This window comes from Heptranchias perlo, chromosome 7, assembly GCF_035084215.1.
Source record: "Heptranchias perlo isolate sHepPer1 chromosome 7, sHepPer1.hap1, whole genome shotgun sequence".
Taxonomy (NCBI): domain Eukaryota; kingdom Metazoa; phylum Chordata; class Chondrichthyes; order Hexanchiformes; family Hexanchidae; genus Heptranchias; species Heptranchias perlo.
Window position 1 is genome coordinate 76954124 of NC_090331.1, and position 16166 is coordinate 76970289.

The 16166-nt window shown below is 41.9% G+C and overlaps 1 protein-coding gene across 2 annotated transcripts in view; it reads left to right on the top strand.

Moving 5' to 3' along the window:
• LOC137323885 (thioredoxin domain-containing protein 6-like) overlaps positions 1-16166 on the top strand; it is a 51875-nt gene that overhangs the window by 15647 nt on the left and 20062 nt on the right. For both annotated transcript variants that reach the window (XM_067987932.1, XM_067987931.1), the window contains exons 7-16: positions 1427-1543; positions 3646-3721; positions 5329-5411; positions 6520-6612; positions 8021-8175; positions 8612-8811; positions 9209-9353; positions 11165-11272; positions 13037-13188; positions 14037-14181. In XM_067987932.1, coding sequence (XP_067844033.1) covers positions 1427-1543; positions 3646-3721; positions 5329-5411; positions 6520-6612; positions 8021-8175; positions 8612-8811; positions 9209-9353; positions 11165-11272; positions 13037-13188; positions 14037-14181 — 1274 coding nt within the window. The remainder of the gene's footprint in view (positions 1-1426; positions 1544-3645; positions 3722-5328; positions 5412-6519; positions 6613-8020; positions 8176-8611; positions 8812-9208; positions 9354-11164; positions 11273-13036; positions 13189-14036; positions 14182-16166) is intronic.

A 16166-nucleotide genomic window follows, 5' to 3' on the forward strand; every position in this document is an offset into this window, starting at 1 on the left:
TGGCTGGACTCCGCGTTGGAGCCGTTGGATTTTCAGCCCTCTCCAATCAGCGAGAAGCTCGACAACGGTATGGAAATGAAACCCGTCCTTGAAAATTGGTTGGGCTGCCCAATGGAATTAGACACGTGAAAATCTACTTCATGGACTTTCGATCTGATCAGAAACGGGAGTCCTGGCTGCTTTTCCTCCTTGCCCAACAGGTGCCTGGACCAATGGAAGCACTCACCACCATCGTCCTGAGTGAGATCAGCATTTGAATTAATTTATCACTTCCCTCCAAACAATTTTTACTTTAGGAGCAAAATAATACCATGACCCTCAGAGAGTTAATATAATGTACTCAATATTGTAAAGGCCAGAAATAATACTAATGAATGTCAATATTATTCATTCCAACGCCCAGTTCTCCAACAACTCTGTCCTTTTTAACTTAACCTGCCACTTTTCAATGTAGTTGCCAAATACCTTTGAAAAGAGATGGAAGCCGCCTCACATAAGAGTGTGAAGTATTAAATTTCCCCTTTGGGAGTCAAGGAGAAATTTTGCAGAACCCATTGATTCAATTTTGCTTTAGATCTAGAATTCCATTCAAACTCCATATCCAATTTCATGAGCCCAATATTACATTCAGTGGTGCCAAAAATCTACTCTGCAGCAGGAGAGCGACTGAGCAGGCACTGACGACCTCCGTTCCTGACCCTGCCAGGGTATCCGGGATCAGGAGGAGGTCATCTCATTTATATGCTGACGGCAGGTATTCGTGCCACTAATGGCAATTCATGGGCATCTACCAGAGAAGGTGGATCATGTGCTAAAGCTGTAGCCGGCATCACCGGCACTGTTATTTATTTTGTTAGGCCTAATCGAGCCCTTTTACAAGGGGGCGAATATTTCTGATGGAGCAGCAATTTTTATTTGGGGCCCATTTATGCCGCTGAGCAGGTCTGTATACCAGGTTCAATTTGGTGTCCATGGCATGTGGTGGTAGGAAGGCTGGGGCCAAGGAAATTCTCGGCATGAGAGTTTCCTCCCATTGCATTTCCCATCTTTGACTTCAGGGGCCATGTTTGGAGCAAATGGCAGTGACCATTAGCCTGATGTAAATAGGGGACCTGGGAGTCAAACTGGAGGAAAGGTTGGTTCTATGCTTAGGTTCCACCTCTAATTTTAACCTTCCTTATAAAAACAATATCATTTCAATACCAACTAAATGTACTAGTGACATCTAATGGCAGAACATTAATATTTCACCAAGCCTTACTTTCATTATACAATTGACAGACTGTCCAATTTGGTTCCTTTTTGCCCCTTGAATGTCCACTTGAAATATCAACTGTCCACTGAATGTTTGGCTATTTAACCCAAGATTATTTACTCATTTTTTAACTTGCTGCTAATTTGAGTGTCACTCTGTCTGTCTTTGTAGGGAGGGCAGTTGGTTGCTGCTGTGAGGGGAGCAAATGCCCCACTGCTGCAGAAGATCATCCATGAACAGCTAGTCACAGAAAAGAAGGTGCTAGAAGAGGGAGCTGAACGCAAAGTGGTGAGATCATTACTGACAAAGAAAAAAAAGTAGTGTTCATCGTACAATTCGGGAAAAGTATCTTTAATAAATGGCATGTTTCATTTCTTATCATCATCTGTTTTTCTACTGCATCTAGTCCGTGGTGCCTTTTGCTAAACCCGCTAACTGGCTTGACATCTGAACCTGAATTTGATTCCTGTTTAGGGTTAATTTTCTCTGATTGCACCAGTTAGGAAGCAGTGTATTGGAGCAGTGACACATGGCGTAACAGAATGGTGGGCGCAGATTCCACTCCTCACTCTGCTGTGATTCTCAAGCTATTCATGTCACTGTGGGGATTGGCCAAGAACAGGCTCGATGCTACCTTAAAGAGAGAAAGGGAGAGAAAAGCCAGAGGGAGAGAGTCAGCTCTGGCAGTTTGTGTAGATGGAGGCAGTGAGCAGGTTGCCTGTCCTATCAGCTGTAGGTAATGAATGGCTCAGGGAGACAGAAAAGAAAAAAAAGAGGGTTTAAAAATGAAGTTGATATCCTATTCAGTGAGAAGTAGTCAACTTTTGAAACATTTATCTGGCACTAATCGTGGAGGGAGGTGGGCGTGTCCCGAAAATCCTGGAGGGGCATATCCTGTGATAAACTCTAAGATATGCCCACCTGTGTGGCCTCCTCCAAAGTTTGCAGGGGCAGGAGGGGGTTAATTGTAATGTACCAGGCATACCTGTACCAACCCTATGCCAGGTTCTAACCGAGGGCCAGATCATAGGAAATGCAGACGTAGAGGATCTCTGCCATGCCCCAATTCTTCCGCCCCCCCCCCCACCCCCACCCTACCATAATATGTCGACAGCCTTGTGGGGGTAGGTGTAGGCTCCATCCCTTCAAATCTATTCTGGAAACTTCACTCTGTAGCCGGAATCAGCATACTGGGAGTCTGCCGATTCAGCCCAGAATTTCAGAGGCAGGAATTTTTCACTTAGAAAAACGTTCTCCTCCACTGACTCTATTGACTTCTGATGGCATATAGTTCTATGGACACCAGGTGCTCTTCTATACCCCACCAAGTAGTCATTTTCACCTGTGAGCTTAAACAGGCGGTTCGACCATGGGGTGCATTTCAGGTAAAGTTGATGCGGTCCTAACCGGAGATCCACACACAGACTTTCCAGTTGAGAAGGTAGGTGGGGGGGGGGGGGGGAGGTCATTGAATAGTTATCAGGAGTTGGGATGCTGGTTGATTTTCTCCTTCCTAAACCAGTGGTGCCTGGGCCAGTTGTGGCTCCTCTACTGCTGCTCCAGCTGAGATTAGCTAACTCTCCATGGATTCAGAACTGAACCTGGGACCTTCTGGTTTGTATGGTTCATGTAAACACTGCCTTTAGTAACCTAAAAAGGGTATTATATGTGACAATTTTAACGACCATTTCATCAGGAAAGAAAAGAATTCTCACAACTGTCTGCTAACTATTTCCATTTGCCTTTGTGGTTTCTACATTTAAGCTGCTTTATATGCTCACCAACCAAATACACTATAGGGTAGAAATTAGACTGGGCCTGTTTTTACCACTGCTAAATTGGTATGTTTTGCGCCCGTTTTATGCCCGAATAACTGGCATACTAATTTCTACCCCTATAAATTGGATAAACTTACAAATAGTAAAGTTTATGGAATAGGCAGAGAACTGTTGGTAAAAGGATTAAAGTTCTAAGAATATTAAAATGTAGGAAGGTAAAAAAGGCCATTGAGACCATCTAGCTCCCTCAGTTATATAGGTTGTGGTTCAAAATCCAATCTGACCATTTTTTTCATCTCTATCTCACCTTAAACCTATATCCATCAACTCCCAGCTCAATCAGAAACTAAGCTAATTCCCTTCTGAATGCTTGGACTAAGCCAATGTACATTGCACTCAGCATGACACTCTATTTCATAGCCATGAAATAGTTCTTCCTTAAATTCGGTTCATGTCTTCTTTAGCTTCCTCTCATGCCCAGTTATTGGCACAAAAACCACTGACACAACAACACTGATTGATGTTCAGATGATGGTTGCCAACCACTACTAAAAATTTCCAAGCATTTTAACAATATATCAGTCAAAGCCTTAGTTTGTTTTTGGTCTTTAGATCAAAGATGAAGGTTTGGTAGAAGAAGAAGAGGAGGAGGTGACAGTGCTGGAACACAGTGAAGAGGAGGACCTGGGTAAGCAATCAAATCTCAAGTAAAAACACAATGATAAGGTAACCCATGTTTTCAAAAGCAATGCTTTTTGATTGATAGAGTGGAGTGGACATGAATCAGCTCAGTTGGTGTTTGGAAATTTACAATGATCAGGAAGAATCAAGAGCCTCAAAAACATTCTTTTATTAAAACAACGATAAAGCTGTCTCTTTTATTTCTTCATGTCACGCATGAGCAGTGGCGGATGAATGGGGGACTTGCTCTCAACCTTCGCCAGTATCTCCACTGCCCACTTCCATCTGCAGTGGCACTACAGAGCTCAGTAACTTAGTGTGTGGGTAATTGTGGACACCAACTCGCACCACTCTACTCCATGATGCATTGTATTGATGCTCCAACACACAGCTAAGCCTCCCAACGATGCTGTTAACGAGAGTTTTGGGTAGAGAGCTCTGTCAATGTCTTAGTGGGTAAATGCACCACTTGATTCAGTACTGAGGCATACACAACAGAAAGTCCCAGTTTCAATCTATGATCTGTGCTGAGTTGGTTAATCTTAGCTGGGCTCGTGGTAGGGGTGCTGCAATCGGCCTCCAATGCCCCTGAGCTAGGGAGGGAAAAATATCAGCCTGAGTTTCTGCTCCAGTGATCGCTAGTGGAAATTAAGCATGTGCGGATGTCAGGCAAGGATGGCACCGGCTCAACTTTGATGTGCCTGCCTGCCGATACTCTCTAGTTTCACACATGACGAGTGCCAGGTCGGCTGCTGGCATCGGTGGTACGGTGCACCAGCAAGAGTTAGTCATCTTCAAGTGAAAGACTTGGATTTATATAGCGCCTTTCACGACCCAGGATGTCCCAAAGTGCTTTACAGCCAATTAAGTACTTTTGAAGTGTAGTCACTGTTGTAATGTAGGATACGTGGCAGCCAAAATTGCAGACAGCAAGGTCCTACAAACAGCAATGAGATAATCTGTTTTACTGATGTTGGTTGAGGGAAAAATATTGGCTAGGTCACTGGGAGAACCCCCCCTGCTCCTCTTCAAAACAGTGCCACGGGATCGTTTAGGCCCACTTGAGAGGGCAGATGGGACCTCGGTTTAACGTGTCAAATGTTTTTTGATAACACTCCTGTGAAGTGCCTTGCTACAACAAGGGTACTATATAAATGCAAGTTGTTGTCTCATCTGAAAGACGGCACCTCCGACAGAATAACACTGAAGTGTCAGTCTAGATTATGTACTGAAGTTTCTGGAGTGAGACTTGAACCCACAACCTTCTGACTCAGTAGGTGTAAGTGCTACCATCAAGCCACAGCTGACACCCTAAGTGAGCCAGGAACTAAAGGGGAGAGAACTGGCAAAAAAATGTTTTAAATGTTAATTTTAGTCGAGCAGATTATACATTCGACCAAAGAGGTCAGCAATTAGGCACACACTCACTCAGTGATATCCCCAGGTGCTTGGAATCTGTATTCTGTAGAAACCAAAAGAACATCCAAGCCCTGATCAGCTCATTTATTTGAATGCTGTGGTTATCAATCTTTAAATCTGCTAGAAAAGTTCCTGAACTTTTTTCTAAACACAGTTGCTTCTGTGAGTTACCATATCTGTTTTACTTTAATGTAGTTACTGCCAACAAGGCTTACACAGTGGCAATCATCAAACCTGATGCTGTAGCTCATGGCAAAGCAGATGAAATAATAATGAAGGTGAGAAGCAGAACTTCAAAATGTTAGTGGTAAACCTCTTTGAGGAAGTTTATAGTTTCAATCTATTGATATCCAATACTTATGGGATCACAGTGCGTGTCTTACCTCAGCTTTGAATTTTAATTTCAGTTTGATTGTGGATCCAGAAATCTCTAAATATAAAACTATTAGTGATGTACTGGTTTAAAGTAAAACTTGATTACTAACAGCAAAAGTTTTCAATTTTGGCAAGTGAAAATTGAACACTTAAATTTTCTCTTTGATGTGTTGTGCTTTTGACTCTTGTATTCATCGGTTAAATCCACAGGTTCTGTCTGACCATACTCTGCAGAAACTAGCTCAAAATTATACCAATGGACTCTAAATAGGAGGGAGAGCTTTTCAAGTGGCTCGGTCAGTAAATGTACTGGTTTGAGTTGAGTTAGCTCATGCCTCGATGCCCCTGCCCTAAGGATGGGAAAATAAAATCAGTCAGGGTTCCTGTTTGCTACCTAGTGACCCCCTACTGGAACATGTACATGTGTGAATGTTGGGGAGGATGGCACGAGGCATGACCCCTCTTGCCCAACTGCTGCTATTGACACTCATTGTCTAGGCTCAGACATGAAGAATGACCACATGAGCAAGGTGCCAGAGGGTTGCGATTGTCTGTACTATATCCCAACATGAGTGCAGGATCCAACAGATAGGAATTGGGGACCAAGGACATGCACACACACAATATTAGACACAAGTGAGTTGATCACTTTTACCTTGTACGACCTGTACTTCTTGCTTGCAAGCAAGAAATACCTGTTGCCAATCTTTCTGAATTAAAGCACCTTACTACTTATAGAACAATAAAGATATAATAGAAAAGAACTTGACATTAAAAAGAGGATATTCACAAGAACAATTTTAAACAGGGCTCCCATGACTCAAAATTTTTATTGTTAAAAATTAGGACAGGTTTCTTGTTTACTGGCATGTTTTGCACCCTGGACATTTTGTTGACACTGTTAATGCTAGAAATACCAGAATACATATCGAACCAAGGTCTATGTAGAGTTGTTAATAAAAAAAATTCAAAATATGAAGTTTCTGATAATGCTTTTCCGTGTTTCCTCAGGTTCAGGAAGCAGGCTTCGAAATTTTCTCTCACGAGGAGCGGACGTTAACAGAGGAAGAGGCGCGTGATTTCTACCAACACAGAGCAGGAGAGGTGAGTGGAAAAGTATTTGAGTCAGAGGTGGAAATAGCACAAACTGTCTCAACATTGTTACTGTGATAAAGTTGAGATGAGCATAAACCAATGTTCCCGCTTTATACACACACATCTACTTTTCTGCTAAATTCAGAAAAACAGAGAAAAATATAACCCCAAATCCTAAGGCCTCACAGTGATGGATGCAATCAACCTCCTTCTTACAGTGCCATGCCACCAGGAACATAGGACATAGGAACATAGGAACAAGAGTAGGCCATTTAACCCCTTAAGCCTGTTGCGCCATTCAATGAGATCATGGCTGATCTGTGTTCTAACGCCATTTACCCGCCTTAGCCCCATATCCCTTAATATCCTTATCCACCCTATCCGTTCGCCTTAATAGTTTGAAAACTTCGATCAAGTCACTCCTTAACCTTCTAAATTCCATGGAATAAAACCCTAGTTTGTGTAATCTCTCCTCTTAATTTAATCTTTGGAGTCCAAGTATCATTCTAGTAAATCTACGCTGCACTCCCTCCAAGGCCAATATATCCTTCCTAAGGTGTGGTGCCCAGAACTGAACACAGTACTCCAAGTGTGGTCTAACCAGGGCTTTGTATAGCTGTAGCATAACTTCTGCCACTTTGTATTCTAGTCCTCTAGATATAAAAGCCAGCATTCCATTAGCCTTTTTGATTATTTTCTGTACCTGCCTATGACATTTTAATGATCTATGTACATGAACCCCTAAGTCTCTTTTGACCTCCACTGTTTCGAGCTTTTCACCATTTAGAAAGTACTCTGATTCTATCCTTTTTAGGTCCAAAGTGGATGACCTCACACTTACCTACATTGAAATCCATTTGCCACAGTTTTGCCCATTCACTTAATCTATTAATATCTCTCTGTAATTTTATGCTTCCATCTACACTGCTTACAATGCTGCCTATCTTTGTGTCATCGGCAAACTTGGATATGTGACTCTCTATCCCATCATCTAAGTCGTTAATGAATACAATGAATAGTTGAGGCCCCAACACAGATCCCTGTGGGACACCATTAATCACAACCTGCCAATTTGAGTACCTGCCCATTATCCCTACTCTCTGTCTACCAGCCAGGATGAGGTGCCAAGCAAGGGGCAGCCCCCTCTCTGTATGGAAGTAGAAAAAAATGGATAGTGCACCACTCTTGTGCACCTCCTTATGACTTGTTTCAGAATGACAGTGACAGAGGCCTAGTATCTAGCAGGGACCTGAAAGCTAGTCACCTGTCTATCACCTTAGGCATGTAGCTATGGAAACCTGAAGGAGAGAAGAAAGTAGAAAATACCATGCCATAAAACAATATACAATACAAACATAGTAATTCTAATAACGCTTTTTGATTTTCCAGCACTGATTGTTTGTTCTCGACATTATAGTCTAATTTTGAGGAGCTTATTCGGTTCATGTCCAGTGGGCCTTGCCGTGTTCTAATCATATCCAAACCCGAGGGAACAGATGATGTCATACCATTATGGAGAGAGTTTATCGGTCCAACTGATGTAGAAGTTGCAAAGCAGGAGCAACCTGAAAGGTACTGAAGGACAATGGCATGTCCCAAGCATTGTTCAACCAACTGCTGTGGTTTGACCAATGTAGCAACTTGAATAAATCTAGCCAAAGCATTCCAGCGCTATATATGTATATATATATATACAGCCCTCTCTATTTTGTGATGAAGCGTTTGACAGCGGATTGGGAGCAGATCACTCAGATTCTCATTCATGATTTAATGAATAGTGAAGAGAGATCTGGAGAAGGGGAGAGAATACCTTAAAAAGAGGTCAACTCACCCTCAAGTATAAATAAAATAAAAGTGCTCAAAACAAAAGACAGCAATATTTATGGCAAGTTTTATGTGTGCTAACTATCAGCTGTTTAACTGCTTTTAATAGTTACATTGAAGTTATGGAAGGCTTTCATTTGGTTTCCTGAGTGCTTTCTAATTCTTAATGGATTTTCTTCCAAAGCCTCCGAGCTCAGTATGGTACTGAAAATATATTCAATGCAATTCATGGAAGTGATAACAAGGATCAGGCCAGCAGAGAGCTTGCCTTCTTCTTCCCCAACTTTGGAGCTTTTTCTGAGGCCCAGCATCAGGCTCGGCAAGACGAGAGGGTGGAGAAGACCCTGGCTCTAATCAGGCCGGATATCTTAAAGGAGAAAAAAGGTGAGAACCATTTCCTTAGCACTGTACCATAAACACCTCTGTATATAACCATGGACTCATAGCCTTGTACAATAAGGGATCTTTATGGAGATGAACCTGAATCCAATAAAATTAAGGGAGAGGAGGGGACTTCAATCAAATAATAAATCCAAAATACTGAAGACACACAACCTTTCTGCTTCCAAAAGAGTCTAACCTGGCACACCATTGCTCGGTGAAAACACAGGAATTGTACTACATAACTAAATGCATTATAACATCAAGCTTGGTCTTGACATGAACAGACTTCAATTCTAAAACTAATCAACCTCTCAGGCATTATAATCCCTAAATGTTTGTCATTCTACACGGTCCATGCTAATCTGTCTAATATTAATCCTTTATCCCTGACATGCAGATGATATCCTGCAGAAGATTACAGAGGCTGGCTTTATGATAGCCATGCAGAAGGAGGTCTTGCTGACAGAGCAACAGATTTATGAATTTTACAGAGAGCATATAGAGGAAGACTACTTCCCAGCACTCCTTCAGAACATGACCAGGTACCAATTCCAGTCCATTATCTTATAGCCCTTGAGTAGGTTTAGGGGCTGTAGTGTATTACAGAATCCCTTAGGTAGTCTCACAGGGCAGTTGTACATTAGTGAATCTATTGTGCACACAGTTGGTATGGTGGCCAATTTGACCAAATGTTTGGCTGATGGATAGAAGACTTTTGGCCATTAAATCACTTGCAGGAAGCAAGCGATTTAATGGCCAATTGGTAGCCAGTTGACTATAATAAATGCAGTATGCTATCAAAACTGTTAAATTATAAACCTATTTCTGCTTCCACGGCATTGCTGACCGTTCCCCCTATTTCCACCATTGCATCCCTTTATCCATGCTTCCGTTACCTAAAAATACAACTTCTTCGACACTCTCCTTGCTGCTCATCTGAAGTCTTCCCTATCAAACTCCGACTTGTCCAAATCTCTGCAGCCAGCATCCTGTCCCTCATCCATCACCATTGTTCTCACTTACTTCCATTGGCTGGCTGGTTGCCAAAGTACCAAATTCAAAATCCTTGTCCTCGTTTACAAATCCCTCCATGGCCACACCCCATCCTACTGCTACAATCTCCTCCAATTCTATGTACCAAAATGTGCCATTGGTCCTCCGCCTCTGGGCTCCTTCCTGTGTGTTCCTCATTAAGTGGTAGAGCTATCAGCCATCTTGGACCAGCCCTTTAGAGCTATCTCTCGAAATCTCTTTTTCATCTTACTACTTCCCTCGTCTCCTTTAAAAACCTTTATCAAAACCCACCTTTTTGACAATGCCTCTGGCCAATTCCCATACCGTGGGAAATTTTATTACATTGAAGACTCTCTATAAATACAAGTTCTTATTGTTATAATACCAACTGATGTGTTTAAGTCAATGCATATCCCACTGAATGGCTCCATAATGATGAGTGTTAGGAAGATATTGTCCTCCTATTGGTGTCCTTTGTTACAGTGTGTCATAGCTTAAAAGCAATTTGAAAGTATACAATTCCACCTGATGTAAAATGATGAGGAACAGTGGATAGGAGGGCACCGTTCATCCATTTTTGATGTCGCTGGAGCAGAACTTCATAATATCGTGTAAGGCCGTGTTCTATAAAATACGTCTGCTCCCAGACTGCCTCCAACTACTTCAACATACAAACAAATGGTGCCTGAGTTTACCTGATTGAAATTTAGGGTTTATGGAATAATTCAATAAAGTTATCTTCTTCTATGATTGATGATTTCATAGCAACGTAAATGTTTGTTGTAGATACTGCCCTATGATCCTTTGGTGGAGGAAATACTTTGATATCTCAGTACCCCACAATTGCTCGGGCAGAAAGTCGGTAGAAAGGGGCCATGCTGGATCCTCCGCCTCCCTCCTACATCAAGAGAGTGTGTCAGGGAGTCCCTGGTCTTTTCTGAGAAATTCTGTCCTATATGCCATTAAAAAAAAGCTTCAGAGTGTAGGCGTGTGTCCCTTTGAGGCATTCTGAAATGCCCCAAACCTTTACAATACTAAGGTAATTAGTCCTGAAAGGGATTGATTAAGTCGTCTGGAGGCTAAATGGGTTCTTTTGGAGAAAAAGTTCTCTGTTTTTCTTGGGCTCTATTGGACCTAGTGGGACCTCAGGCGGAGCAGCTGTGGGCCATTCCACCTTGAAAGGGTGGATCAGGGCAGATGCTATTGAAGTACCCTTGCAGGTGCTGGCAGCCCACTCCAGCCATGGAAATGACTGTTTCTGGGATATGGGGCTTAGTTGGCCAGCGGTTCCGCTCAGGCAATTTAGAACTGGAATTAGTTAATCTGAATTTTATTGCAGTGGGCCTGTGTTGGCCTTGGCTCTTGCTAGCAAAAATGCAGTTGAACACTGGAGGAATCTGCTCGGACCCAAGGATGTGACTCAGGCAAAAGAGGAAGCCCCTGAAAGGTTTGTCCCTTAAATTACCTGCAGGGTTTTCTATGTAGTCTCTGAGAGTGTGTTCATTTTCAAAAGTTAGGCAAGAACATTTATGTCTGCACAATATTGTACTCTGCTGCTTCAGTTGCTTGATAAGAATGAATTGTCAGTTCCCCTGATGGCTCAGTGGGCAGATTCACTACCTGGTGTAGTGCTGAGAAATACATGAGGTTCTAGGTTAGATTTACAGTCTGTATGGAAACAGCTGATCTCGGCCAGGGTACTGATAACAGAGGTGCTAAAATTGGCCTCTGTGTTCCTAGGCTAGGGACAGGACGGAACAAAATCTGACAAGTTTTTCGGTCCTGATTACTGACACATGACCCTTGCTTAAAAGTGCACGTGCGAGGTGGCTGGGTGAGGACAGACTAGCCAATAAGCCCAGACAATGACGGTCAAATAGCCTGCCGACAGTCATTGTCTAGGCCCACACATGAAGAAAGGCCGCTTGGCAAGACGCTGAAGGGGTGTCTGTACACATGGAGCAGCATCTCAGCACATGTTGCTGCCTTCAGAAGGGAAGCATAAAGGGGAGAAAACTGGAGGGAAAAATAAATAGCATATTCCTTAAAAAACATTGTCAAATCCTCTTTGAATGTATTTTGTGTGTTGGATCAAAGAAATGCTTTAAATAAATAAAAACAGAAAATGCTGGAAAAGCTCAGTAAGTCAGGCAGCACCTGTAGAGAAAGAAACAGCGTTAACTTTTCAGGTCGAAGACCTTTCGTCAGAACTGGAAGATATTAAAAGAGTTATAGATTTTGAGCAACTTTTGAACAACTTTAACTCTTTTAATATCTTCCAGTTCTGACGAAAGATCATTGGCCTGAAACATTAACTCCGTTTCTTTCTCCACAGATGCTGCCTCACTTGCTGAGCTTCTCTAGCACTTTCTGCTTTTATTTCAGATTTCCAGCATCCACTGTATTTTGCCAAAGAAATGCTTTATTTGTGCAGAATGTGTAGTTCTTATAGCCATTTTGAAAATGTATCAGTATCCATTAATACGCTAAAATCTCTCATCAAGTTTCTCCTGCATTTTCTTTGTAAAAAAGAGAGAAGTAAAAAGAGAGAAAAAAAAGCACTAACAATCAGGCAGCTCTTCTTCCATTCACTAATGTTAGTGAAAAAAGTCAGCGTGAGCATAAAGCAGGTTTCCCCACTTTGTCGGGGTGAATCCGCCAACGAGCGCTCCTGATGGGGAACGGTGCCGGTGATGGCAGCCCTGACTTTGTCAGCAGCACTGTAATGTAAATGGGGTGACACTGTTGTCTTTGGAAGTTCGGAGGCTATCGAATGAGATTGTTTAGCTGGCACTTCGGGAGGCAGTGCCAGCCATGAAAATATAAGCACTAGTGTTGAATCCAAAATCTTTCCAATCTACCGATAAGCTGTGCCACTCAGCCCACTCCATAAAGGCTAGTGATACCGTTTTGTTTGTTTATTGACTTGTACGTACCTGCCCCAGCCATCAAGCTATATTGGACCTAGGAGTGGTGGATAGAGCAGTATAGATGGAGTTTCACCCTGCATCTTATTGTTATATTTGACCTGGGAATGCTGGTTACAACTTTGCAGAAGGAGGTTAGCTCTGTGAATCTGATGTGATCACTTGGAAATCTTTAACAAGTCTCGAATTTTTCTAATAGAAGACTTTCCTAAAATACTTCTGAAATTCCTGCTAGGAGGGTTTGTGTTGTTCTATTTGATGTACTTGTTTCATTCCTTCTGTAGTCTACGGGCACAGTTTGCAGTGGAAACTATTCCAATCAACCAGTTGCACGGTAGTGGCACGCCACAGGAAGCAGAAAAAGAGCTGAAATTCTTCTTCTCAAGGCAGCACACTCTGGCTGTCATCAAACCTGATGCTCTGGACGAACACAGAGGTAAATTGGGGAAGTATAGACAGTATAGTAATATAGAGGTATGATCAAATAGTCTATGTACACAATCACTGCAGGCCTGTTGGGATCACAGTAATATTAATAGTGAACTCAAACAACAATAACTTGCAATTATACAGCTCCTTTAATATAATAAGCATTCCAAGACGTTTCACAAAGGCAGAGTGCATATCAAGCAGGAGAAAAAAAATGACTGAAAGAATGGTCAAAGAGGTAGATTTTGAGGAGGCCTTTGAAGGTGGAGAGAGAGGTAGCAAGGCAGAGGGATCTGGGGAGACTGTTCCATTGTGTAGAACCCAGAGGGATGAAGGCTGTGCCATCATTGGGGGAACAGAGCAAGGGAAGCTAAGAAGCGCAGAGGGTTTGGGCAAGCACGGTTAGCTGGAGGAAATTGCAAAGGTGGGATGGGGCAAGACCATGGGGGAATTGTAAACAAGGATGAGGATTTTTAGTTCAGTGCATTACAAATGGTCACTGCTGAATAGACCTGGAGTTTATACACAATTACGTTTACCTATGTTTTAACCCAATTACCCCGTAACAGTCGAAAAACTTTTGAGATGATGCATTTAGGAAATTCTTGTGAGCTTCTTAACTAAAACATTAAAAATAGTGCTCAGAGTAACTTCTATCCTAAAGGATCAAAAAGAAATTACAGTGTTTTCTCATTTTTGACATTCTGGTTTCTTATCCCACACAAACATTCACTGCACCATTGTGACATTTCTCTTCCTCTCACCAGCTATTCTTGCATCCTTTCGGATTAAGATAGACCCAGCATTGGCCGAACTGCTAAACATTTTGTGTGCATTTGGTTTGGATTTTAACAGATGAGATTGTACAGAAGATTGAAGAAGGAGGCTTTGTTATATCACAGATGGACGAGAAAACACTAAGCAGGGAGATGGCAGAAGAGTTCTACAAGGAACACAAAGGCAAACCATTCTTCGACCAGCTGGTTGACTACATGTCTCAGTAAGTGGTATTGATCATTTAGCCTCTTGATTTTCTAATTCTAATCCTCACCACACAGCCCCTCAAGCAGGCAAACTGACTACTGGAGCCAATTCTGGCTTTAGTTATAGCTGACTTGGTCTCCAAAGGCTAGCTCAGCAACAGAATTCCACGTGCACATTGCAGATATTGAATTACGTGCAGTACTGAGAAAATCATTTAAGCTTTTGGCTTCTATCCTTGTAGCAAACAGACAAGTCATCCAAAGGAAACAAATTTGGAGCCAAGCTGTAAATGTGGTTGGCAACAAAAAGTAATGGACAGTTAAGGTCAATAGAATAGTTAAAATTAAACTATGATTTGATTGAATGTTTTCTGCTTATTTCTGTTGGTTTTATTTTTGACCATGTAAACTGTGTTCTCTGACATCATAAAATTATATAAATTACAGCACAGAAGGAGGCCATTCAGCCACTGTGTCTGAGTTGGTGTTAGCTCATCAACTGGAGCTATTTACTTCATTCCCATTTCCCTGCCTGTTCCCTGTATCCTTTTATATCCTTCACACTGCTGCGGGGAGGGGGGATTAAACTTAAAAGAGATATTAGAAAGGGATTTTTATACTCAAAGGATGATAAATGTTTGGAATAACCTGCCAGGCAATGTCAATAGAGACAAAGATATAATTAGATGTTCAAAATGCAATTGGATGCGGGTACTAGGGAGACGAGTTTGATAGGCCAATAGCTTTCTCTCACCCTTGATTATTCTTATATTCTTAGCTACTTTTTAAAAAATTGTTTCTTAAGATGTGGGTGACGCTGACATGGCAGCATTTACTGCCCATCCCTAGTCGCCATGAGAGCATTAAGAGCCAACTATATAGTGTGGACTGCAATCACATGCAGGCCAAACTGGGTAGGTGTGGCAATTCCCTTCCCTAAAGAACATTAATGAACAAGTTGGGCTTTTGCAACAATTTGGGAGATTTCAAAGTTATTTCTTCTGGTACTAATTCACAGATTATCAGAATTAATTAATTGAATTTCACAACATGACATGATGAGATTTGAAATCATAGTCCAGTACCATAACCTCTACACTGATGTACCCATGCCCCATACTTCGATGGATTCGCTGATTCTTACAGTGCAAAGGAGGTGAATCAACAGCAGTGGACATCACAATTAACTCCCAGTATATCTTCTGTGTTTGTGTTTGCGTGTGTGTTTGTATAATCATTTAATTCTTTCCTACTGTTCAACAATTCCTCCAAGGTGCAGAAAATAATCAAAAAAGCTACTGGAATGCTGGCCTTTATACCTAGAGGACTAGATTACAAGGGGGTAGAAGTTATGCTACAGCTATACAAACCCCTGGTTAGACCACACCTGGAGTACTGTGAGCAGTTCTGGGCACCGTACCTTATGAAGGATATATTGGCCTTGGAGGGAAAGCAGCGTAGATTTACTAATATGAAAGCTGAACTCCAAGGGTTAAATTACGAGGTGAGATTACACAAACTAGGGTTGTATTCCCTTGAATTCAGAAGATTAAGGGGTGATTGGATTGAAATTTTCAAGATATTAAAGGGAAGGATAGGGTAGATAGAGAGAAACTATTTCCGCTGGTTGGGGAGTCTTGGACTAGGGGACATAGCCTAAAAATTAGAGCCAGGATTTTCAGGAGTGAACTTAGGAAACACTTCTACACGGAAAGGGTGGTAGAAGTTTGGAATTCTCTTCCACAAATGGCAGTTGATACTAGCTCAATTGTTCATTTTAAATCTGGGAATGATAGATTTTTGTTAACCAAAGATATTAAGGGATATGGGGCTAAAGCGGGTAAATGGAGTTAGGTTACAGATCAGCCATGATCTCATTGAATGGCGGAACAGGCTCGAGGGGCTAAATGACCTACTCCTGTTCCTATGTTCCTATGTATCAAAGAATATATTTTGACAGAAAAGGGATCAAAGGGATGGCAACGGTGGTCATAATTTTAGC